Source organism: Gallus gallus, chromosome 4 (assembly GCF_016699485.2).
Source record: "Gallus gallus isolate bGalGal1 chromosome 4, bGalGal1.mat.broiler.GRCg7b, whole genome shotgun sequence".
Lineage (NCBI taxonomy): Eukaryota > Metazoa > Chordata > Aves > Galliformes > Phasianidae > Gallus > Gallus gallus.
The window spans coordinates 11,864,559-11,890,013 of record NC_052535.1 but is presented as its reverse complement, the minus strand read 5'-3'; the positions used below and the strand labels follow the sequence as shown (position 1 = coordinate 11,890,013).

The 25,455-nt window shown below is 46.9% G+C and overlaps 1 protein-coding gene and 1 long non-coding RNA gene across 4 annotated transcripts in view; one reads left to right on the top strand and one right to left on the bottom strand.

Annotated features, from left to right (window-relative positions):
• Positions 1-6,858, bottom strand: part of VEGFRKDRL (vascular endothelial growth factor receptor kdr-like) — a 123,330-nt gene extending 116,472 nt beyond the window's left edge. For all 3 annotated transcript variants that reach the window (XM_015278582.4, XM_015278583.4, XM_420292.8), the window contains exon 1: positions 6,318-6,858. In XM_015278582.4, the coding sequence (XP_015134068.2) occupies positions 6,318-6,381 (64 nt within the window). In that variant the 5' untranslated portion in view covers positions 6,382-6,858. The remainder of the gene's footprint in view (positions 1-6,317) is intronic.
• The window catches only part of LOC107052080, a 139,058-nt gene that overhangs the window by 85,822 nt on the left and 27,781 nt on the right, over positions 1-25,455 (top strand). The gene's annotated exons all lie outside the window — the stretch shown is intronic.

The following is a 25,455-nucleotide window of genomic DNA, read 5'->3' as shown; positions in this document are numbered from 1 at the left end:
CCACTCAGCAATGCACCTGTGGGATTTGTGTTTTCTGCAAAAGATAGGGATCTTGAGGCTTGCAACTGGTAACCCCCAGTGCCTTGCTTCCCTCCTTTCAAACGCAGCCCCATACATCTTCCTGTTAAGTGTTTTGGGCAATCTCTTCCAACAGTCATTTCCTGTATGAAGGCGCACTGTAATTAGGATTGCCCACAAGAAGGTGCTGCTGTGCTACCGTGTGGGCATGAATTACGGCCCCCCGGGGAGGCGGCTTCAGGCAGCTGGAAGAACAAGTGAAGAAGCAGAGGGGAAAAACACTTTTTATAACTCCTGAAGGACACACTGTAGTAGACATCTGCACCTTAAAGGTCTGGAGCAGCAATCCCTGTGCAACCAAACCCAAAAGCTGGGGAAGTCTAGGCTCGGTATCAGCTTCCATGGATGATCCCTGTGGATGCAAAGGGACAAACCGAGCCTTTCTCAGTAGCTACGAGGGAATCTGGAATCAGGAGTGGGGTACTGGGAGGCTCCACTCCCACATCACCAGCTGCAGGCTTCTGGAGACAAGGAGGAAATGGCTTTAATTCCCAAATTATTGTATTCAGCGCTAATTTCAGTTAATGAGATATGAGTTAATGCCAAACAGGATGAATCCCGTAAAGAATAGCCGCTTTTGTGTGCGTATTTGTGGGGTATATCCCCGCGAGTGATACGGGTCATCCCATTTTACTCACAGCTATAGAGGAACATGCAAAGTAGCCCCAAGGAGGTTGGTGTTTTTCCTGCAAATTGACCTCAGCGTATCTATAAGGAAGAATTTAAGGTGTGCAATTTCTGAGCTGTGGGCTCTAAGGAAGCAAACATTTTGGCTGAAGTGTTTTAAATTCGTGGGGATTTAAAAAAAAAATGGAACAGGTAATGACTGGGTCAGGTTTCCTTGACCCTCAAATCAAGAACAATCCCAGCAGGGCTGAAAACTCCCCACTCTACTTCCTTGGCAATCATGTTCCCACAGTTCAGAAAAACACAGGAAGATCTAAGGAAACCTATGTGGAAATGCAAAAGACAAAGGCAAGTGGTCTGAAAATAGAAGGCCGGTCCATATATTTCCTTTACATTCAGGGCCTGATTCTAGTTTTTGGCTGAATTCTGAAATCTCAGGGACCATATGCTTTTGCCATTCTCTGCAGGGCACAAAGGAAAACTGGCTTGTTTGTCCTCGTGGTTGTAAGGGTTAGAGAAGGTTCTTTTCTTCTTGCTTGAGGGAGGACTCTTTCAGTGCTTAAAGCTTTGCAGCTTAGAGCAACAACAAAAACCCTGAACACTGGTTACACACACCAGAAACTAGCTGTGACTCCTTTTGCACTTCTTGATATTTTGAGGAAGGCTTGCAAAAAATTGCTCTTGTAAATGTCTGTACAGCATGAAGACTTCATTTATCTGCTTGCAGCAAATGAGGCACTCAACTGCAGATCTCAGACCCCGGCTTGCCAAATCTCTGCACCAGACACAATTTAAGAGGCAAAAATCATTCTGGTACGGGGAAAAGAAACTGTGCAGACCCCAACGTGGAAGGGTTGAGAAATTCCTTTTGGCTTTTTCTAACGTAAAAATTCAAGGAATTCTGAGCCCTGAGGGGAGTTGAGGAGACATCCAAGAAAGGGGGGTGAGAGAAGAAGGAGGTAGGATGTAGAGAGGACAAGAAGTATGTGTTGTAAAGACAGACTAATCCAACGACTTGGAGATGAGGGTATTGGGCTGCCTTATGAAACAGTTCACAGACTTACTGTCCATCAGAGTGCATAACTGTATTAAACTGTTAACAGCAACTCAGTACAAAGTTAACATCTGCACCGGGCAGTAGCTCAGCTGCCCTCAGTATGTGAATTCATTGCTCGCATTCCCACAGCAGTGGGACACGGTACAGAGCTGAGATCTGTCCCTCTGACACATGCAGTGCAATGCCAGTGCTGGCTCTGAGCACTGCAGCCCTCCCTGCCTCAGCTTCAGCAAAGAAAAGCACCGTTACCCAAAGCTTCAACTCTGTAGGGGGTTGGACTTGGGATTCTTTCCAGTTTCATTATTGGTGAGTGCAGAAGATACGATCAGGTCATAAAAGCAGCCACAAGATCTACCTTGTGCAGTTCTGTATTTATGTTAATACCTGGTTTCAGGTGAGCTGGGGCTCCTCACACAAGTGTGGAATTTGTATGACATGGGCAGCAGTCAGTTTTGTGCATCACAGTCTCATGAGATCAGACTCCCTGCCTTCTCCGAACCTTCCTCCTTCCTCACTTGAAATGAGTGGCTAACGGGCAGGTCTCTAAGATCACAACTCTTAGGTAGCAAGCTTTTCTTCACATGATTTGTTCTAATCTTGCCTTGCTCCTGGTGATTGCAAACTCTCCGCTGCTAAAGTTCTGCTCCCTGGGGCAAGCTTCAAGCATGTGCTTATATTAAATGCCATTTCCAGATAATAAGCTTGGCTGGCTGATTTTGGCAGGTTCTTTTATTTTCTCTGTGGCCTTAAAAAGAAAGACTAAAGAAGTGCCAAACTTAGGAGATCAGTTCTTTATTACACACACTTAATGCCCACTTGTTTATGTAGCCCACTTGTTTTTGCTTGCGTGGCTGAGTGCAGCTGGATGCTCTGCCCAAAGGTGAGAACTAGAATGTCCTGATGGGCACACAGAAGACTTCATGTCCTGTCAGTCATCTGAGCTGCTTTCTAAAGGAAAACACTTGGGACAGATCTGTTTTGCTCCTAGCTGTTGTTTAGATATTCTGGACACCTTTTAATTACTTCCACTCCTAATTCCCATCCCAGTGACATCAGGTTGGTTTAGAGAAAAAAAGGAAAGGTGCAGCACAAGAGATAAGAGGAAACTCGAAGTAATGGTGAACTTCAGTAGGGCTTACTTCAGCGTCCTTCTCAGTCACTGTGAAAGTCAAATGCTGCCTCCTGGAAATTTCCTGTGTAGTTTTAAAGAATGCAGATTGCTGCTGCTGCCCCCAAAACTGCTTTGCAATGTAAGCTGAAGCAGCTCTTCGTTCATCCTGTCCTTTTCTACCCAAGTGACCCTTGCTGCATATATTTGCAAACGTCTTTGGAAGCAAAAGAGGTGTTTCATCTCTGACTGAACACAGCGTATGGCAGATTTTCACCTTCCTTCAAACTGCACTGGCAATTTGGAAGACAAGCTTACAAAAAAGGCAGCTCACCTACCACTGACTGAACCTAATGTGCTTGCTGAAACCTTTTGCCCTTGTGTATCAGCCTACTAGCAACACCAGTATTATATCCACAGACAAACTTGATGTATTACTTCAGACTGAAGCAGATTGTGCAAACAATTCATCATACAGTCAGCAATTTGGAGAAGGTATGAAAGGAACATGTACCCTGCTGCTCCTATTTAGATTCATACGTCCTGGCAGACCAAAGGGGACATGCGTGCAGATAAATGTTATTGAAACTTTAAAAGGAAATATGTGAAGTTCTTGTAACAGAAACCTTCAACAAACAGCCTGGTTTGTATTCCTACTATTCTTTTGGGTCTGATGCTCGTTTTTAAGCTCAGGGAGTACTGAGAAATACTTTGCATTTTTTTTTCCTTCCTTAAATAGACGAATTAAGTGTAAAGAGATTTCCAGTTGGTTTTGAAAGTGGCAGCTTCGGGCAGAGCTGCTCATATATCACAATCTTAAAAAAAGTCTCCTCTGCTTTTTATAACATTTTCCCACAGTAAAGCAAATATTTAGGAATAACACCAATTAAGAGACATACTTTCAGTTTACTGGGACCAATCAGCAGCCCATAGTGTGGGCTCTCCAGTCCTCAGCTTCTCAGAACTGACTGCCTCACAGAGAGGCAGAAGCACAGCCTTAATGCCTCCGTCTTCGCAGTGGTGCACTGCAGTAGAGCCTGCAGTAATGTATGCAGGGAGCATCCTAGCTGGAAAACTTGGGAGGATTCTGAGCTCCCAAAGCCTTTGATTTAGTGCTGATATGTGGCATATTTGAAACGTATCTATTAGTAAGCTAACTCTGGGCAGCCTGGTCTAGTGGTTGGTGACCCTGTCAATGGGAGGGGGGTTGAAACTGGATGATCCCTGAGGTCCTTTTCAACCCAGGCCATCCTATGATTCTATGATTTGTGCGTCTATTAGTAGGAAAGTTGCAAAATGCAACAAAGAAAAATGCTTAATTCCAAATTTAGTTTAGTTTCAAAGGGACCAAGCAGGACCTAAGTGTTATTTTGGAATCTTGCTGGTTTTCCATGATTATAACATTGCAATTACTGTGTTTGTTCCAATACCTGAAAACGTATTTGCATTGCTCATGTATCAGAAACTTTTGGACAGTAACATCAAGGAGTGAAAGTCACGGCATTTTTTCATGCAAGATATGAGGTGTTGTCAGCATCAGTCATTCTTCGCAGGCTTTTTTTAAAGGGCTACCTAAAACTTACATCAACCGTTGGCATCTCCAGTACTATTACTGTGTAAAAAGTACTTGGCAGAATGACCCTAACTGGTACAGTAAGGAGTTCAAAAGAAGCCACGTAATGAAATGAAAATGGGTATTTCCTGATATCTGCAGAACCGTCTTAAGAAATGTAGAGATACATGCAATACTTTGAAGGTGTGTTTTATAACGAGGCAGGACGTGGTTGGGATGAAGTTTGCATGGTCTCTCCCTGTGCTAAACACCGACAAGGACCGAATGAACCAAATTGGATTTATTAGAAGGAGACCATCCACTGATCTGGATGCACTTTATAGCTAGACAACTTCTGACCTCTGGCAGCCATGGCACACACCTCGGTGATCTGCTGAGCAGCCAGGCAGGAGATAATGACACAGCAGCTGCTGTCAGGCACGGGTACAGAAGCAGAGGATACCCCAACTCCTTTGCTAAGGTTTGGTAAGAGCCACAAGAGCTTCCTTTCACTTGGGTGCCTGGAAGTCCTGACCAGGGAGGTACCCCTGGGCAGCTGCACTGCTCTCACGCAGCACCTCGGGTGAATGTCTTTTGCAGTTGCAAAGTCTTCTATCTGCATTGCAGATAAAACTGTTTGGATTTGAATCAGATTCAACTTCTCCAGCATAACTCTGCCTGATTTTCACAAAGATCCCAGAAAAGGTTTAACCTACAGCCTGCAGGATAGTTCTGTGCCTCTTGGGCCTTGGGAGGTCAAACAGTGATTAAACTCCTTGCAGCAGATGAACTCTGAGGGAAAGGTGACCGAGGAGTTAACACCTCACTAACATCAGCGCTATCCAGAACCTTCCCACTTCCTGGCCCTGATTCAGTTTGGCTTCCAGCCTAATTAGGGCACACCGACACTGTGCTAACAGATCATCTTTTCCTAATGATGGACAAAGGTCTGACAGCAATAACGCTGCTTCCAAATCCATCATCAGCCTCTGCCTACAGGGACGGCTAGCAGTGCGCCTGTCTTCCTTTCCTCACCACGGGATGTGGGCATTGCCTTCTCTCTGCCTTCTCCGTGCCTGGCACCGATGGGACAGTGAGCCCAGCCCAAGTTCCAATGCTATTAGCCCCAGAATTATCAGGAAAGTAACGCTGGCGAGCGAGGAGCCGAGGCAGCACTGAAGGGGGGCAGCAGGCCTTTCACCCAGCCACCCCAGCGACGTCGGCAGCGCTCCACTTTGTCCCTGGTACTCAGGACATCTGTGTCAGGACGCGCTTTCTCCCTTCCACAAACACCTGCTGCTCACTCTCTCTGGTCCACGAAGTCCACGGTGACTTACAACTCAGTGACACTCAGGCTGGATCTCTGGCGACATACCCTCTGCAAGCAGCCCCTCCAGCCTGCAGCCCCCAGGCTCCCCAACGCCAGACGAGCCCCGTGGGGCGCACACCCGGCCTCAGCTCTTCGTGTGCAGGGAGCCGAGGGAAGCTCTGGAGAGACACCTCAAGTGCGCTGCGCCGCCTGGGATACACACATCTCTGAGTGGACGCAAAGAAACCAACGACGCTGCCGCAGCAGTACGTCCAGAAGCTATCCTATTGAAACGCAACGACCACAGATGGCAACGTGCTGGAGAAGGAGCCCTTGTGCTGCGACACGCGCTCCCTTGTGCTGCCGGGAGGAGCTCCGGTAACTCACAGCACGACGCGCGGTGCCACCAGCGAAGGGCACGGCGTCCCGAGGCGGACACACCCGCCCCGCAGCCCGCGCTCCCCTCAGCGGCCACGCACCGCCCCTGCGCGCCCCCGCGGAGACCCCGCGCCGCCGCCCCTCGCGCCCCCCAGCGGCCGCCGCCTCGCGCCCGCCCAGGCGGCCCTCCGAACCGAGCGGCTCTTACCGAGCGTCAGCAGCAGCGCCTGCAGGGCGCAGGCGGCCAGCGCGGCGCTCGGCCCGCCGAGCATGGCTGGGGCGGCGCGGGGCGAAGTTTCCTTCGGTCCGTCAGAGCGGGCGGCGGGACGGGAGGAGCGGGATGCGCGCACCGCTCCCACTTGTTGGCTCCGGTTAAACCGTTCTCGCCATTCACCGCTCCGTCCTCGCCGCCCGTCCTTTCTTCTCGAGGCGTTCCGCCCGTTCCCTTGTCAGAGCAACTTTATCCCTGGCTCTCCCCGTGCCTCCTCCTCGCGAGCTGTCCCTGCCGGGCGCCGCGCACCGCGAGGGGTTACAAAGCGGCGCCGGCACCGCCGAACTCGGGGAGAACTCCCTCGGGCTGCGCGGGGGCAGCAGCGGAGCGGCGGCGCGCGGTGCCCGTGCGGGCGGTGCAGGTGCGCCGGGACAGCGCCGCTACCTGCCGGGGGGCGGCCGGCGGCAGGGGGGCATGGCCGGGTGCCGCCCCGTGCTTGGCGCTCCCCCACCCTCCGGGTCCGGATGGCTTTGCTGGGAAGTTTGATGCGAGCCCGGGATTCTTTATAGGGACAGGAAAAAAAAAAAAAAAAAAAAAAGAGGAAGGAGAGACGTCACCAGCCCAAGCCGAGGGACTTCACTCGCTCTCTCCCTCTCCCTGTCATTTCACAGAACTCCTGGATTTCCTGTTGCTGCTGCTCGAGAAGGGGCAAAGAGGCGAGCGGAGCTGTTCCCGCTGCCTGCCGGCGTCGCCCGTCCCCGCACGGCCGGAGCTGCGCGAGCATCAGGTGGCAGCGCCTCGCATCCCGCCGGCCCGCCGCGCTCCCCCGAAGGCAGAGAGCGCCCGGGCCGTAACCCCCCACAGCCGCTCCCGCCCGCCCCGGGGTTCCGCGCGCCTGGGCACGGCGTGGGGAGCGCGGGGCGATGCTGCCCGAGCAGCCGCTCCCTACCGCAGCACCCCGCTGCCTCGGGCTGTTCGGCACGTCGCGTTCTCCCTGCGCTGCGCCCTGTCCAGCCCTGTCCTCTTGTTCTGCTGCCACTGCCGCTCAGCCCTTCCTTTTGGGACACGGTGAAAGTTTCTTGTTCGAATAGAATATTCTGGGCAGCCCTAATGTCACCATTTACATTACTCAGCTGCTTCCATACTCTCTCACGGACTTCTCATAACAGCTGCTTCTGCGTCACCCAAGCATTATCTGCAGGCATTTGGGTGTAGACAGATCCACCCACCATCCAGGCCTCCCGCCTGGCCCCGTGCCTCTGCTCTTGCCATGCCAGACAGGACCGGAGCAGGGCGAGCACTTGTGTGGGGTTTTGGTGGAGGACACGCAGCTGCTCCCCCTTTCACCTCAGCCTCGGGCCAGCTCAGCCTTTTCCTGGCTCAGCACTACTGCTTTAGCCACAGGTGCCTGCTGCCAGGGTCAGAAACTGTGCTTAGGTGCCCCGGGGTTGTCCCTGTGCGGAGGAGGGACACTAGTGGAAATGCAGCCGGCATCCGGGTGACAGGAAGGAGCTCCTCTGTGCCGTCCTTTGGCAGCGCACATACCACTTATATGGCTCTTTAAATACGCAAACCACCGCACTCTACTGATAATGAGAGTGTGGTGGAAGACTCACAGGCTGTCGGTCCTCGTAATGCCGCAAATGAGACACTGGGGTTAAACGGCCGGTCACAGTGAAGCACCGTCAGTCCCTGTGGCTGAATGGCAGGTTTTGTTTGGATTTTTTGTTACCCTGGCGAAGTTCATCCAAAGAGAAGAGATAAATCACAGGTGCATTAGGACCTTATGCTGAACGTCTATCAAGGGTTTTAATGAAACTGAACAGTGACCAGGATATTAGGAAGTTTCCGATGCCTCTTTTTATTATGCTTCTAAATTCTTACTGCATGTACTGGTATATATACTACCTCAAAATACATTGGAGCAAAGTGAGACATGGGTACGGTTCTATGACTTACAAATTCATTAGTTATCCTGCAAGGGAAGTGGGTGCATCAGAGGATCAGAACTGATTCCTGGTGTAGAAACGTTCCACATTCAAACAATGAATTGAACACAGCGTAGCCCCAAATAATTCTAGTTCTATGTACTAGAAGCATCTTCTCTTATTTACAGTATTAAATCAGGAATGCTATTCTCAACATCACGTGATGCCACAGTTAATGCTAACTTTCCTATCCATGCTCAGATCATTCTTAAGATGTTGGTTTTTAGGACATAAAACTTTCCCCGCATCTGTGTTACAGGAATGGACTTTTAAATAGTGATGGAGAGTAATAGTAAAGGCAAATTGTACACTAAGCTTAACTGAAGAATGAAAATTCTAGCTCAATTATGGAACTGAATGGTATTTTTGGCTTGCAGGGAAGCGTTCAAGAATTCATTGGAAGTTACAGAACAGCTGCTAGCAAATTGTGTTGTGTTTATGTCATGCTCCAAAAAATCTTTTATTTGTTGATAAACTTAATTGATCATTTAATTGAGACCAAATGCCCATGGTGTGTAATTTCACAAGGAATTCAGTGTGAGAACCTGGCCAAATGATTCTGGGAACTATTTTGAATTCTTTATTTTCTCCCTTAAAAGATGCCAAGCCAAAAAGAAGATTGTAAGAATGTCATGTTTTGTTCCTCAGCATCCTCACATGCCTATAGCAACCAGTTAGAGCTTTCCCAAAGCACAGAAGACTTCCCTAAATAACAGCATGCTCCATTTGTGCAGATGGAAAAAGCAATTTGCTAACCCAACTTGAACCTCTTCATAGTAGTACAGCTCGTTTTGCTGTGACAGTTATTCCATCTGAGGACCACAAAGCTCCTTGTTGATACCAATGAACATATTCACCATACTTGGGGGAACTGAAGTTGGGCTAGAAAACATCACTTTGCTTCGTTAATGAAATGCTCATGCCTTTTTAGAGACACCTGGCAAGTGTGTCAGTATGGCCATAAATAAGTAACAGTATACAGAAAGCGAAGGTACACCTGGTGGAAATCCTAGACAACAGGGATGGTGGGCAATAACCTCCAAAAATTTGGCCAGAATATCGGGGCTGTGGCCTGGTGTACCATGAAGTACTGGGTGTTTCATAGACCAAGACAGTAGACCTGTGCTAACTGCAGACACTGACCGTGCAACCTGCTTGGCCGTCCCTCGGATGACCTTCAGCCTGCTGATGGCATTGACCCAGTATGGAAAACCACATGCAGCGATCCCTTTTGTTAGCTTGGAAGAAGATGGTACCTGAGCTGGGCAATTCTTCACTTAATCTTGCCCATCCTAAGTAGGTCTATATGTAGGAAGCACAGCAGAGGGGATAGCTGCTGATCAGAGCATCGCCTGGATTTGGCCAGCTTCTGTGACTGCATGCTGTATTTAGCCTTAGCCAAAGGTAAAGCCCATCTGAACTACACGTAGGCATACGAATGTTAGTTGTCTCATCTGGGCTGGTTATCTGGGCTGGTTATCTGGGCTGGCCTGCTTCAGTGACTGCAGAGAGCCTCTTAAAAAGCACGACTTACGCAATGTATGTGATGCATCTGTTTTACAGACCTTCTTTGGCAGGTGCCTGCTTTCTTCCCTCAATAATAGTGCAGTATCAAGGCAAGCTACCCCATAAACCTAAATTTTAGCTTGCTAGTTCTGCCCTACATCTTAGATAGAGACTCTTCAGTGATAAGACAGCCTTTCTTGTCAGCTTGCCACATTTTCCTGTGTTTGTAGTCTATGGTAGGTGAGGAGAAGTCTAATGACTACCTTTAAAGGACTGTGAGTTGGCAGGGCCAGGGATTTTCATTTCAGCGTGCCATATGAAGCAGTTCTATCTCATTTTCCCAAGAGGATCTAGAACCCTATTTGAATAGATAGCTTTCCATGTCCTGTAAATCCAAGCACCCTAAGGAGGTGGTGGAAACAGGCAGGGCATTGCGGGAGGGCCCTGCACTTTGCTGCATTGTTCTGGGATGAAAAAAGTGTAGGAGTTCAGCTACATACTTGACGGGAACATAAGGTACCTTGGAGGCATACACAGACTTTCAGAACAGGCGTGAAGCTGGCTACGTTTGGGTCCTTCAGCTAGTAAACAGGGTACATAGCCCATCCCCAGTCCCAGCTTGTCCCTCACACAGCCAAGAAGCTTTTCCAACAGTAGCTGCCCTAATCCCAAGGAGAGCTGCAGGACTGTCGCTGGGTGTGCCTCTCTCCACGATCTGGTCAGGCTGCCTTTGATTCATGCACATCCTGTAGTCCCCTGGTGATGTAAAGAGAAGTTCACATTGGCAGTCTGTGTGCAAACAGGGTGGGGAACTTTTTGATGAAAATATTTTTCATTGGAAAACGGCATGCTATCAAAACAGAAATTTTCGGAGGGAAGTCTCAGTTTGGAATTACTTCTGCTGGGGATGTAGTTTCTGGGAGGGAAAGCACTGTCCCAGCCTTGCCTGCAAGGCAATGTCTTGCGTGGGCAAGGTCTGATTTTTAACCTATCCTGAATTAGGTTAGAAAACTTCATAGTGATTTCCCATGTCTTGCAGGAGTTCCTCTATTCAACAAATCCATTGACTGTCCTTCAGCTGCTGCTTTCAGCTTCTTGCAGACACGTTGGCTTACTTATTCCTTTGTTTTGCAAAATATAGTAGGAAAGGCTTCATGAAAACCCCATTCAGCTTCTCTAGCTGGGAAAAAACATTTCCTGCTCAGCTTTTGTTCAAATTCACGGTAGTACCGTAGGTGAAGCCTAACAGCAAGAGATGTGGGGCCATGGAGCCAGGGGCATGTTTCTCATGACTTGCTGCTCCTCTGTGGGATGGCAGCTTCAGAGGGGCTGAGCAGGAAGCACATGCAGTTGTTTGTTACAGAGTCTGTATGCACTTTCCTCCCTTAAACGTGAAGGGAAAACAAGCCAGAGGAAGGTTCAGTGAATCACTCCAAATGCAAAAGCTGGAAGAGATCTGTCAGTCACCTCAGCAGCAACAACAAAGCAAAATATAAATAATATACTGCAAGCAACTATATTTTTCGTTTATAAACTGTCAAGTATGAGGTGGGGTTTTTTTGTTTTGCTTTGTTTTTTCCAGTGTGACCTACTATCCATCCCTGCCTAGCATCCTGGCAGGCTCTTTCTGACTGTCCAACTGAGGCTGGTCACTGCCTGCATCTTCTGCCACTCCTGTCCCAGTCACAGCCTGAAAGCTGCTCTCCTGCCAGGCAGTCCTACTGCACTTGCAGTGATGGAGAAATGTGTGGACCTGCCTGAAAACACCTCTCAAACATATGTGTTCAGCTAACAGAGGAGAGCAGAACATCTCATCCTTCTGTTGGAAACTGGAGATTAAAGGATAAAGATTACGCACCTCCCATTATTTGTCGCTTTGAACTGCAGCCTGCTTTGTAAAACTTCAACGTGGGGGAAATGTGTGATGTTCCATCTCTTTGTGTTCCCTCTGTGAGGTTGTTTTTGAGCATCTCCTTGTAGCTGTTTGACTCAAATCCTTTATAACTGAGGCTGCCTGGGGAGATGCTTACAGCTTATAAATATAATCTAGGCCTTGGGCCCGTACGGCTCTCAGGCAGAATTAACTGGTTTGGAGCACAAGGCAGACTTCTGAGCCAAGAGTACAAAACAAGAGAAATGTTAAGGAAAATAAATAGCCATCAACAAAAGCAGACAGATGCTGGGTTTGATCACTGTTTTGTTCTGCTAGATTCTGTGGCAGAAAGTCAAAGCTACCCACCTAATGAGGAAGAAATTAACGAGCCAGGCTTCATCCATACATAGCATTTGAGGTAAGAAAAAGATTCTATCCCTCTGGGTTACCTTGATCCGTATCTTTTCTTTGCAGTGACCTTCTTCATTCGGAGCCCAGATTTCACGTGGAAGGTTTTCCCTCACCAGAATGTGAGCTTCAAAGTGTGAGAAAAATGGGTTTCACCCAGCTGTAGGCCTCAGAGTGAGCCACCGAGAATGCTTGTTTTATTTATTTTTCTTTGGATTTTAATTCCCTCTTACACTTTCTCTCTCTTTGGGGATAAAGTGGGATTTTCTTACCAGTAAGGCTGAGGATGAGACACATGATTCACATCTGAGGTATTCTTCAGACGTTCCCTTAAAACTAAAGATTTCTGCTCACATCCCCAAAGTATGCTCAGCAATTAGAACTGTCTGGTTGAAATCACTGGAGTAGAGGGAGAAAAGCCTGAGAGGAAGAAAAAGCACAGATAGGCCTTGGCAGTGGCAAGACAGAAAAACACCGGCAATCCCAGAGTGCTCACATTAATCAAGGCACTAGACACGTCCATCATGAAAGCGTTAGGGTTAATTCAACCCATAGCGCACGGCTGGAATCCCATCCTGTGAGCTTTTCCTTTTTAACTTGGCACCAGAGGGGCACCGTGCCCCAGTTCATCACTAACGTTTACTAATCCTTAGTCTGAAGATTCTTAAAAGCTGTGTTATGAGCACTGCGCCTCACTCCAGCCTTCCCCCGCAGTGAAGAGTTTGTGATCAGTCTATCCCAGCCTGTTTTCTCACCCCTGTTTGTTACCTGCCAGTGATTGCAGTAACTGTGGAGCAGCATCTGGAGCAATCTGGTGTTCCCTGGAAGCCAGTGGGCAGAGGCCAGGACGGCCCTAGATGTCCCCCTCAGTAGGCAGACCATCCAGCAATGCTGCACAATCCCGTTCTGATGGCCACCAGCTGTAGAGCATGTGATAAGCTTACAGTGGTGTGAGAGCCACTTAGTCATAACACAATTTTTTCTTCTTGCTGCATATGCTAAAAGAATGTGCTCGGCAGTCCTTTCATTGAGCTGCCATCTTCCTGTTAGATTTCACAAGTAAATGCTTCTTGTCTCTGTAGGACAAGCCCTGAGATTATCGCTGGTTACCCTAACTCCAATGTAAACCAGAGCTACATGACTCAGTGCAGCCAAGCCTGTGAGGCAAAAATAGCGAGCTGATGTACTGAGATGGTGGAGAGAATCAAAGAGACACTGTCTACCAAAATTAATATGTCTGCAAATGAGCTTTCAACCAACGCAGAGCCAAAAGAAATGTTTCTTCCATAAGACTTACTTATTTTTGAAATCTGAAAGGAAGCAGTTGCTAAAGACAAATGGACATTGTGCTGAAGGTTTTAGAAATGAGAGATGGTGGCACAAAGACACTGATAGAGAAAATGCCATCACTGATCTTCATTGTCCAAGCTGAGAGGAACTGAATAAAAGCTTGAGCTAGAGCCAATGGAAGTGAATAGAAGTGAATGGGAAGATTCTTGTTGCCTTTAATGAGTTTTGGCTCTCACCCTAGATGGAAAAACATAACTAGCAATGGATAAACGGGACTCTAAATATCCTTTCACCTTTCAGAGAACACAGTGTTATTAGGAAAAATGACAAAGGAAATCTGTTTATGATGCATTTTTTTTTTTAAAAAGGTGGCTGTGTCCAGCCTTGAATAAAACAATCCGAGCATCACGTGTTGCCCTTGCACTAAGTTAGCAGCAGCAGTAGCCAGCCTGGAATCTCAAAACAGAAAACCAAGGCTGCCCTAGATCCCCTAGCAGAAAGCCTGCCTCCCACCAGCCAGCATGACAGCAGCCTTTGTGTCCTCTTGCTAAGCCAACTGCGATGTGAAAGGACAAGGTGCCACTCAGAAAAGGACAGGGTATAAGAGTGAGCAGCTGCAAACAGAAAGTGCTTCAAGAAAGTAAGCACCTGCCTCAAGGCTGCAGCGTGTACTTATGGCAGGAGAATGTGGTGCAGCCCTGGGGCACTGCAAAAACAGGATTCATTGGCATAGTTAATTGTCCAAATTAGGAAGGAGGAGAAGGAGAGATCATAGGAAGACAGTAGGACAGTTCCTGCTTGCCGCAGAGGATGGGTGTTGAAGGAAAGCAGAAGAAATATGTCATATTTTTCATCATCTGCAGTTTGAGTAGAACCTGACCTTAGGAGACGATGGTGCAGCCCACAGACTTTCTCAGCAAGGTCAGCGAGTGAGTCAGCGCAAGGCTGGGAACGGAGCTCAGGACCATCACGGCTGTGCGGAGCTGAGACAACAGGCTCTTCTTTGTCACCAGGGAATCGCCACCCCAGACAGGGAGAAGTGCTCAGGCCATTGGCTCAGCACAGGCCATGCCATGAATTCCAGAGATAAAGTACGTATTTCTTAGATGCTGCTTCCTGTAAAAAAAAGAGGCCAGTGAGACTGTGCCGTTCTCGGCAACCGCATTGTGCAGTTTGTCTGTAAATGAAGTCAAGTGTTCTCTCTGTTGGCTGCTCTTCGTTCTCAAAGTTTCTCCATCAGCAATCTCTTAAACTCAGTGGGATGTCAAACGTTCGATGGGAGGAATGATTCAGTCATCAGGGCATTAAGTCTTTGGTTAAACAGCATGATTCAAGCTACTCCTCTGCCAAAGCCCACCTATATCTTCCTGGAAAAGTCACTTGATCTCTTTCCTTCCCCTCCTTGTGTGAAAAACTTGTTTAAGTTCCTATCCTGAAGACACAGAGGTCTCTTAAAAGTTGTGCTCCAGGCTCTGCACTAACACTGGCTGTTGAATACCAACGTTATTGTGAACAGGGAGTCTCAGCCTGGCAGAATCAAAGACTTAGTGGGAAGGTGACAATGTGCTAAAGGGTTAAATGGGAGGAGGTTTTCACTACAGCTTCCTGTGGTTCCACGGTATAGGGATGAGACTGACTGGTGCTGGGATAGTGAATTGAATCAGTGTTACAGAAAAGCCTGTATGCCACGGCGGGGGAATTCTGCCTGTGTCCGTGCATAATGTTCTAGCAGATGACACTCACAAAAATCATCCACCTTTGAAAGAAAATGCTGCTCCTCCTAGATTAAGTTTTCTAGCAGCTGTGCACCTGCCTTTTCATGGACTCTTAGCTAGAATTTGAAGAACAATTAAAAGCATTACCATTCCTATCAGTGCCACGGGGCTCTTTTGTACACAGACTCTTTGTCTTCTAGACATCAGGAGGAATTAAAAGCACTGCAGAGATTTCACACGCTAAAAGTCAAAGGTAGGAATGGCAAGGATTTTCAGCAGGAAAAACAAGGGTTTGAAAATCAGCAGGGCAGGCTCTGAAGACTGACTTGTGCGTTTCTCATCTCTAATCTCCTCTCCTCTTATCGTGTCTTTGTATGAACGCTTGTCTTAGTCTCTTGGCTGGCGTGTTTGGCAACCAGGGTCGAGATCTCTGATCACAGCATCCCTTTTAGCTGTGCTTAAGGTAGCACTCTCTTCAGATGAGGGTTGAGCTCACAGACTGTTTTAAAAGTGCAACCAGTCTTTCTTCTCTCATCTCTGATCTCCTTGAGGCAGATTTCATAGAATCATAGAATACCCCAAGTTGGAAAGGGCCCACTAGGACTGGCTCCATTTCTTCATGCAGCACAGAGTCCATGTTGACGTTTGGAAAACTTGCCATCTCCAGCTAACTGCAGAATTGCTCTGAAGCTGCGGCTCTTGTTACTTGCAGCTTTTTGGCAACAGTTAGTAGATCACAAAGCTTTCTCTTCTCCAGAGTCCTGGGACATCCTCAAATTTATTGCCCCTTGCTACTGGCTTACTCCAAGTTGGGAGCACATGGTGTGAAGACAGGTCACTCTGCTGCAGCCCTGAGGAGCCCACGTGGGAGGCTTTGGCTGTTCCCTGGGAAGGGACCATGGCAGAACTTCACTGGGACTGCTCAGGGATGGCCTCACTCGAGACTCAGATTTCAGAAAAAGGATTGAATCCCTCAAAAAAAGTTGGGAAAAGAGGGAAGGAATTGCACTTCTCTTTGTCCACACAGTGTGTCACCCTTACTCCATGCCATTGTACTCTCATATAACATTCCTACGGGATCATAAATGACTTTTAAACTTCACTGGCTTATTCCAAGTCTGTAAACTGAAGCTGCATAGGTGAAATGGGGATTTTACCGGTGTCAGCCTTAACAAGCAACTTCTTTTAAAGGAAGAGGCCGCTTGTGAGGAGTCCTTCCAGCACCGTGAGTTGATGGGTGTGTTGCAAGGCCAAGAACTGCCTCTTCCTTCCCTCCATTATCCCAGAGCACTAGGGAAAGCATTTGTTCTTTCAGTCTTTCCTGCAGGATTCACAACCAAGCTGCCTATTTCCACATGCCAAATGCTGCATGCTGGAGCCAATGGGCATCAACACCAGCACTGACAGCTAAGCCTCTTTAGAAACATTTGACTGCTGCTTTCACATCAGCCAAAGGCAAAAACATACTTTCTAACTTTTGTTTCTCCCCAAGTTCCCTGTGGCCCCATCGTGTGTTTTTAAATCTTCCCTTCAACATTCCCAAATCCCATTCACCCTTACCATCTTGCCTTCTTTCATCTCCTGTTGCATGATAAAACTCTTGATGTTCTCCCAGCTCTTTTTGAGTGATGCTGGCCTCCCACAGAGAATCTTCCTCTGCAGCCCCCCACCAGCTGCCCTGCTGCTTCCCTGCTTCCCATGGCCCTGCACACCCAGTCCCACTCCATCAGCCTTTCCTGAGGCATTGCCAGTGTGGCTGCGTTTTCATCCTCTTTAATTGGCTGCACAGTTGTGCTGCACATCCATGCCTAGCTACTGTGCTGTCCTGGCTACATATCATGTCACAGCAGCTCAGTGCTTCTTGGGTCTCATCAGAAGCAAACTCAAGCCATTGCATTACTCCATGCTTGGCTTCTACTGCAACACCTCGCTCCAGGGAGCAACAGGGTTGACTCAGGGGCAAACGAGACATAACAAATTTCTTTTGTCTTTAAAATTATTCCCATTTTCCTTTATGAAGTAGTGATGATAATGCAGAAAGGAGCAAGGTGCAGGACTTGAAAATTGCAATGCATCTACTTTTCAAGGAGGTGTGGATTGAAGGGGGTAAGATTCCGTACATATTTCTGTTTCCCAACTACTTTGGCTCACTTATTGTGTTTCAGTGGCTTTTTGTCACTCTATTACAAATACACTTCAGTGGTCTCAGAAAACCTGACTGTTTCAGTGAAAAGGGACAATTAAAATGCATAAAGGAATCAGAATCTGGCAGAGGGAAGCTGATCCAGAGATGTAGCGAAGAGTGTTTTGGAGGGTATTTTCTGCCAATTTTATGCACTCTATTAAAATTTAATAGGCAGGAAACCACCAAGGTTCTGTAGGAATCTAACGCTGACTTACAGAAATTGTTTAAAAATGCATAAGCTGCGTCTTCTGTTAGTATATATTGGCAAAATCGGTAGAGCTATGCTGATACACACCAGCTGTCCTTCTGAGCTGTATAATTGAATAACAAGTGAGTTGTCTGCATAAACTGTTGGAGTTTGGCCAAGAATTGTATACTGAAATTGTTAATCTGTGTTAAAGATTCTTCTAGAAGACTTTTTCTTTTAGTCCCATGAGCATCAAAATAGTGCTACATTCAGCTTGATGGGTGAGCAGTAGTGTCTTTCAAACCCCTTCGAGCCCCAGAAAGCAAAGCTGAAGTTTGGATGTCCCTTTGACAGGTAATGTCATGACATTCATATAGCTCTGATATTAGCTCAATTCTGTGTGATTTGACTGTTCTTTGTCCTTTTCTTGAGTCAAGAAAGCTGTACCCCTGAATGACAAGGAAAATGTTCCAAGGTCAGCTGCTAATACTTGTTTTTTTGCCATCCTCTCTGGCAGTAGCTTATTACAAGTGGTGGCCTGGACGGCAATAGAGATTTTGCAGTAGTTTGCAGTGTTATGGCGATAAAGAATTATTTACTGCTTCAGTCTTCTAGCAATGTCAGCCCTCCAGCCTCCCCAAACAAACAAAACAAAACAAAACAAAGCATGTAAGGGAAAATAGCCTAAAAAAAGAGAAAAAACATGGATCTCATTTTAATGGTGAATGTCCACTTTGCCTCCCCTTCATAAATATATTGGCTTCCCCTTTTCCATGGGCTGCATCTTTTTGGCAACTATGGTATCTGCTTATACTGAAAAGTCATGTTATTTAGTTACAGTCGTAGCTTCTTTAAATGCAGTTTAAAAGCTGGAAATCAGGAGGAGAGACAGCAAGCATAGGAGCAGCCAGGTCCCTGCATACTTCCCACAGCCAACCGGAGCGCCATAGCATGGAGCTGTACAGTCTATGCAGCTCTGAGCAGAAAAGCAGCAAAGCTTTTCTTTGGCCTCCCAGATTCCTTCTGCTTTTGCATAGGAGGAGGAAGAGAGGCAGGTTTAGGACTCATGGGATACTTGCCTGCAGATACTTGCAGAGAGGTACCTAAGGGTACTCATAAGAAGTTAATCACAGTTGGAATCAGCAAAGGAACAGATGGTAGAGAAGCAGCTTCCTGCAGTGTTCTCCATCTAGCACAAAGCTTTTCAGAACACAAGACCACCAGTAGCACATGGAATCATAGAATCACAGAATGGCCTGGGTTGAAAAGGACCTCAAAGATCACCTAGTTTCAACCTCCCTGCCATGGGCAGTGTCGCCAACCACTAGAGCAGGCTGCCCAGAGCCATATCAAAGATTCATTTACTCCACCAGCTCATCTCTGAAAGTGGCTAAGATTGGAGCTGCTTAGAAGGCAGCAAGGAAACAGTCTTTTGCAGGAGTAGCTTCCCAGCTTCCAACTATCTGGGCATAGCTTCCTAGCCTCCAACTGACTGAGAGATAGTGTCTTTTTGCTTAGTATCTCTTGGTGACTGGCCTTCCCTTTGGCCCCCATAAACCCATTAAGATGTTCCAGGAAAACTGCAGTGTTCCATCTGCCACAAAAGAAGAGATGCAAAGCAGGAAGCCCTCTTCAAACTATTTGGGAAATGTAGGAAGCCTTCCTTAGACAAATTCCCCAAGTGTCTCAGTTTGTTTTTTAGTTCATTTTCACCCCCACCCACACTTTGTGCAGGGTTCTCGCCAGATCGCTGTAAGAAGCCACCTACACTTGGAACCACCAAATGAAGACCATAGAACACCATCTCCTTTAGCCACAGCTCTGCAACATTGCATTTTCCTTCCCCTTTCCCATCTTAAAAGTGACCTGTGTAACTCTCCCCTGTATGTGGCATTGATCTTGGGTTCCTCCATGCAACGTGAGATACCTAAAAGGGGAATTAATTGTTCTCTCTTTCTCATTAATTCTCTCTTTCTCATTCCTTTAAAAAGTCCCAGGCTTGTAGGCTCACACAGGAAAGTTCCAGCTGTGAAGTGGGATGAGCTCACAATTTTGATAGGGAAATCATGTTGGACATCACACAGCGCGCTCTGCATTCACTCTGATTCATCCTGGGCGTACCACTGTTGGCAAGGGCTGTCTTGTCCTATATTCTTGGACACTATGACTGTAAAAAAAAATGCTACAGGTGATCTGATCTTTTCTCCTTTCAGGCAAAAGCTGCCTGTGGTTGCCACGTGTTCTCTCTGACAAAGGCCTTGAGACCCATTATGTGCAAACTCCAGGGAAAATAGGAAAGTTGCTTATTTTTGTTGGCATATGAATGATTGTTCTGGCCTAACTGAGTTCACTTTTGTGTGTGTTTATGTCACACTTTATGATTTGCATGGGTAGTTCTGGTTTGGCTGTCAATGCCTGGTGGTTCGGTAATTTGTACAGCCCTCGGTCTGTCCGCCTTTGCTGTATTCCACTGTCGTGGCAGTTTCTTTTTTCATTGCTACTTCCTCCTGTGGGAGCAGTAATTTATGGCCAGAGGTTAACCCCATTTGCTGAAGCATCCAACTGTTGCACCAATAGATCTATAAAAGCGGAGAACGGGGACCAAGAGATGGGGAATAAATAAAATAGATATTCTTCAAACGACATACAAAGCCATTCTTGTTGAGACACAGAAACAAAGGAATTTCTGTAATGGCTAAGATCGATATCAAATCTGGTGTTCTGCCTCTGACGGTGTATCGTAGCAATACCTTGGAGGAAAAGGACAGCTCCATTAAGTAAAAATTGTGGAGCCATCTGCCTGTAGCGGGCTTTGCTCTCAGCCAATTTGCTTCCTGAGCCAAATGCTAATCGGCGAACACCTTACAACAGGTCTCCTTATCGCTACACGTTGTTACACAGCTCCGTGCAACCACGGGTCCTCCCTTTGTGCATACAGCACTGCTTGTCTCTTGACTCCAATGACATTTTGTGGTAATGAGTTCTGCAGATGAGCTGTGCATAAAGATGTCTCTTTCCATGGCACTGTGATGGCAAGTGGCTGCAGCTTGACCCTTCACACTGGCCTCACTACCTTCGGCTTTAGAAGGAGCTGGAAAAAAAATGCACTGCTTGGCAGAAGCTGCCATGAGTCCACACCAGCATGAGGGAAAGGACAGGGCTGGAAGCATTTGAATCACAAGACCTCAGTAACCTGGACTTCTTTGGGCAGCTCACACCAGTGTGTGAGAGCTGAAGTTCGGAGGCTGCTGACTGTGGTGACTGTGGTGCGTTTCCATTGAAGTCCAAGTGGATATGCCAGGTGGGTGACTTTTGTTGCTTTCAAGGCAAATTTTGGCCTTGGTGTACAGGGACGTGTGTCTGCGTGTGTATGGGGAACATCAGAGTGCAAAACCAGAAGGTAAACAATGAGATTTGGGGAATGTGATTTTTTTTTCTTTCAAAAATATAAGTACAAATTCATCACTGATGTGGGAGGGGGAGAAGGAATAGATGTTTAATTTTTCAGGCTGTCATAGCAGCCATAGACTTTCTGTCCTTCCTTACAATGAGATTTTGGTCTATCTGTTCTACATGATCCTCTGCCTCCTTCAAAGATGCTTCAAAGTGTGCCCTGTCTGTGGTGTTTTTATTACTAAGGGTGGAAAGAAAGACCTTTTAATGCTGTATCAGTCATAGGATTGGTCCTGCAAAACTATGGCACGTTTCTTGAGACTATACACTCTCGCTGTATCTGTTTAGCATTTCTTTACATCTCTATATTTCTGTAATATATGGTATTTATCTATGGTATTTCATTTTTCTGTTTGTATTAGGCAATGAACATTTCTGTAATACCAATTCTCTGTACACATGACTTCCAAGGCTTGTACAAAAAAAGGGCAGGATTGATTTTCACTTATTTGTTTCACTCTTCCCTTCATAACCCACAGTTTTCTTCATGATGTTCCACTGATTAACAGAAACACGCAGTGCTGATGATAAAGCAGTTACCCAGGTAATCATCAAGGGTTGGTTCTAGGGCAGGATCCGAAGATGGACTGACAGCTGTCAGGACTGATCTGTTCTTAAACATCACTCACTTCCTGCCCACCAACTCACTCTGCTGTTCAGCCACACACTGAGAGCTGATTTCTATTCTCCTCCTGCATTCTCCTCCCAGCTAATGTCTTCTGCTCTTTTCCTCAGTAGCCAGTGAAAACAACTGATCTCCATCTCTTTCCTTGGCTGTTGCTTACTGATGAGTTGATCTGTTCCTGGAATTAATGGTGACTCAGATGTGCTCAGCTATTAGAAAGCTGTTCAGGCAGCGTGAGCAGAGCAGTAATAACCCAGCTCCTTGGCAGCACCATGGGATGTGTGCTTCTCACCGAGCCTCCTTCCATTTTCCCATGGATAAGGGTAACAGGACAAGCTCTCTGGTTCACGCCGTGGGTGGGCGTCCTGTATGTCTCAGCCAGCCTCAGGCTTCAGCTCCCCTTGGTGTAATGAAGCTATTTCTGTTTCCTTGGTGTGGTGCTGTCCTAATTTTGGCTTCAGCATGGATGGTTCTGTTAGCACTTGTGGGATGGAGCAGCTTATCATCCTTGGCTGATAGCTGGCTAGCTCCAAGATGCATAAATCAGTTGATATGTTCCTTATTCAGTCCCACAGAAATGGGCTGAATGTGACAAGGGAGTAATTTTAGATTGCAGGAGCCATGTTTGGCTGAGTAGGCAGCTTCCCCGAGACTGAAGGAAAACATTTTGAATACAAGAAAGAGCACCATAAAGCCTAGTTTTAAATAAATAATAGGCTTTGACATGCCAGCTGGAAGAAGCCAAATTTCCAGCTGTTGAAAGGATGCCCACCTCCCAGGAATGTAATCTGAGACTCTTGGCTCACTTTGTTTCAATAATTTCATAGTCATTTGGGCTTAAAAAGCCCCAGAGTGTTGTCCATGAAAGTGATCTTGAGCATAAGTTAAAATGTTTCAGGGAACTCCTTTGATTAGCTGCAACCCTGACATGGGGCCTGTTACCTGCTGCACAGCTTGCACATACCCTCATCCTTACTATTCTTCATCCCACCCCAAATATAGCCCTGTCCTGCCCTGAATAGGTCAGGGAAGCCTTGGAGCGATAACACCAGGCCCACTAACCCCTGTGCTGTGTCCTTTACCTTGGTGGTAAAATTCCCATGAAACGAATATTTTAAGGTTATTTATCTGTTAGGCAATCCGGCCCATTTTCCATCTTTACTGATGGGAACAGGGCGGGGATCACTGTTGCACCGAGCAGTTATAAATACATGCCACATCCTTTCAGCAGTGGATAAAGCAACTCCCCTGGTTTGAACCAAGTGACTCCAGTTCAACTTTCAGAGCACCCACCCTGCGTGATCCACAGTCTGTGAGATTCCCTGGTGGCAGACAGAACATCCTGGAAAAAAAAAAACCACAAAAGATAAACAAAGCAGCCTCCTGTGAGCTAAATAAATACAGGAATACACAGGAAAAGCTTTTCATCTTGGATAGACAGACATAACTGTCTTGTCTTCCTTTCCCCTAAAGATAAAGGGGAATGCATTCAAGTATGTTTTACTGCACAGGACGTTGTCTGATAAAGGAGGATGGGAGAGGGGAGGTGAGAGAAGAGGGAGCACGTTGTGAAAGAATGATATCCTCGGCTTGGGTTGGGGGCACTCATGCAAAACACACATCATATGCTCACATAATGAACAGGCCCAATTTCTTCTGGAAAAATGCAGATGAGTGGCATCAGTGCTGCATTTCAGGTTCCTTTATCTATTCTGGGCAGTTGTTTACCTGGGGACCACTGAACACTTTACCCTCTAGAAATCCCACTTCTGGCAGGAGAACAGCATATTAAAAATGCACATCTCACTCAGCTAAGTGCACCTAGAAGCGCCGGTTCATCTCCATGTAGATCAGAAGGTAAAGATTTCAGAAAGCCCCTTTCCAAGTGGAAGTTGTGCTCGGATTCCAGGTTATCTTTGGGCATGCAAGAGCAAAGGTTTGGGTTCAAACACGTGTCCATAGACAGCATGAAATGGCTCATCCTACCACCACGTCCCCACCTGCCCTCAGGTGTCCTCTGACATCAGGGCCCACAGTTTGCAACACCCCACTTCCTCCCATGTGCTGCTTCGCATCCAGGCTCTCCAGCCCTTGTCCTGAGACTTTCTCTGACCACTTGGTACAAGTCAGCTTATGAAAATAAGTAACACTGTCTTTGTCCTGACCTCAACCATTTAGTTGCACAGCAAATGCTTAAGAAACAAGCAGGAGACTTAGTGAGGAGCATGGAAATATCATAGAATCATTGTGCAGAGAGAGGAGCAGTGGGAAGACAGACCCCAAATACAAGAGTTGATTGAGTCATTCTGCTCTCTGTTACAAAAGAGTATAAACTGCTAAGGGCAGGAGCCTCCCCGCCACCTACTGGGACAGACTGCCATGGAGTCAGGGCTGTTGCAGGGACATGGGCAGGGATGCATCCTGACGTGCATACATCCCTTGGGATGGACACAGGCTTCTTGACAGCTGACCCAGCCCTTTGCTTGTCAGGAACTGCATCAGCTAGTCAGTGGCTAAGTTTGCCAAGCAGGCTGGTTCAAGCTAGGTGCAAGGTGTGGGACTGGGGCTGGAAAGTTCACATGTTAGGTGTAAAGGGTCAACAAAAACTTCCTGTAAACTTCCCCCTGGTTGGCATTCCTCTCCACGCTGATGGTACGTGTTGGACTCTGAGATGCAGGTCTGACCCATGGGCCAGAACTGTCATTCCCCTGTGCACTATCAGTTAAATCCCCACTGGAACAAACACTGTATCTTGGGACCGTTTTTTTCCTCTGTTAAGTGCTTCCAGAGCAGCTTCAAGTTTCTTTGTTTTTAATCTTTTTCCAGGGTCTGAAGTAAACGTGTGTGGCTTCTGGAGATGTTCAAGAAACATTTAGATGTTGTACTGAGGGATGTGGTTTAGTGGGAAATATTGGTGGTAGGTGGACAGTTGGACTGGATGATCTTAGAGGTCTTTTCCAACCTTGGTGATTCTATCATTCTAGGATTCTGATCCTGAATCTGGTCCTGAGTCTTCATTTGAACTCTGGCATTGGGATGGCTTCTCTCAGTGTTCTGCATTTACAAATTCCTACCAACTCAAATGAGAGTGTGTCATGCACACAGGGCACTGGTGTGGTGTCACACCTACAATATGACCTTAGTAGCACTTACATTCCCAATTATTTTCTAGCAGCATCAATACTGCCTTGTTCTAATGTAACTGGAGGCAGATGTGGCTTAACCTGCAGGAGAGCTTTAGGTGCTCCTTTTCTCAGCACGGCAGTGGTGCCCCATGAAGGAAATGCACAAACTCTGCTCTGATGTCCAAAAGCTGAATTACATCCTCTGTTCCTCAAGACTGCTGTCTTGCCACCACCCTTTCCTCTCAAAGTATTACTAGCTTTAAGGTGAAATAGTTTCACTTGTAACAGGAGGAAAAAGAACAAGTAGAAGGATCCGAGCCAGATCCTCACCCAACCTAATGGGAACCAAACCTACAAGTGTCGCAACTTGTGTGCAGGTGTTTCTCACTAAGGCAAAAGCTATTATCAGATTGTTAATACTTCTTCAAGCGAAGAGACAGACAACTTCTTTTTTGTCAGCTCTGTTGTTTCTTTATCCCGAATCCATGTAGCACGTTCAAGACAGTTCTTCCATCTGAACCTGAGGGCAGAGCATTAACCTTTATCAGCTTCAGGAGGGATTTAAGCTTCCCCCTGATTTCATGCTTTGCCTCTTGTTACGTGTTACATAGCAGTGTGGCAGGAACAACGCATTGTCACTGTCCTTTTGTAATGCCTTTTATTTAATGACTTCAAAATGCTTGGAATCTGTTTGACATCTGAAATGAGAACTGGGTCAGTTCTGCCTTCCTCATTTCTGAGATGAGGGCAAACAGGTAGAGAGGTTAAATGAATTGCCCT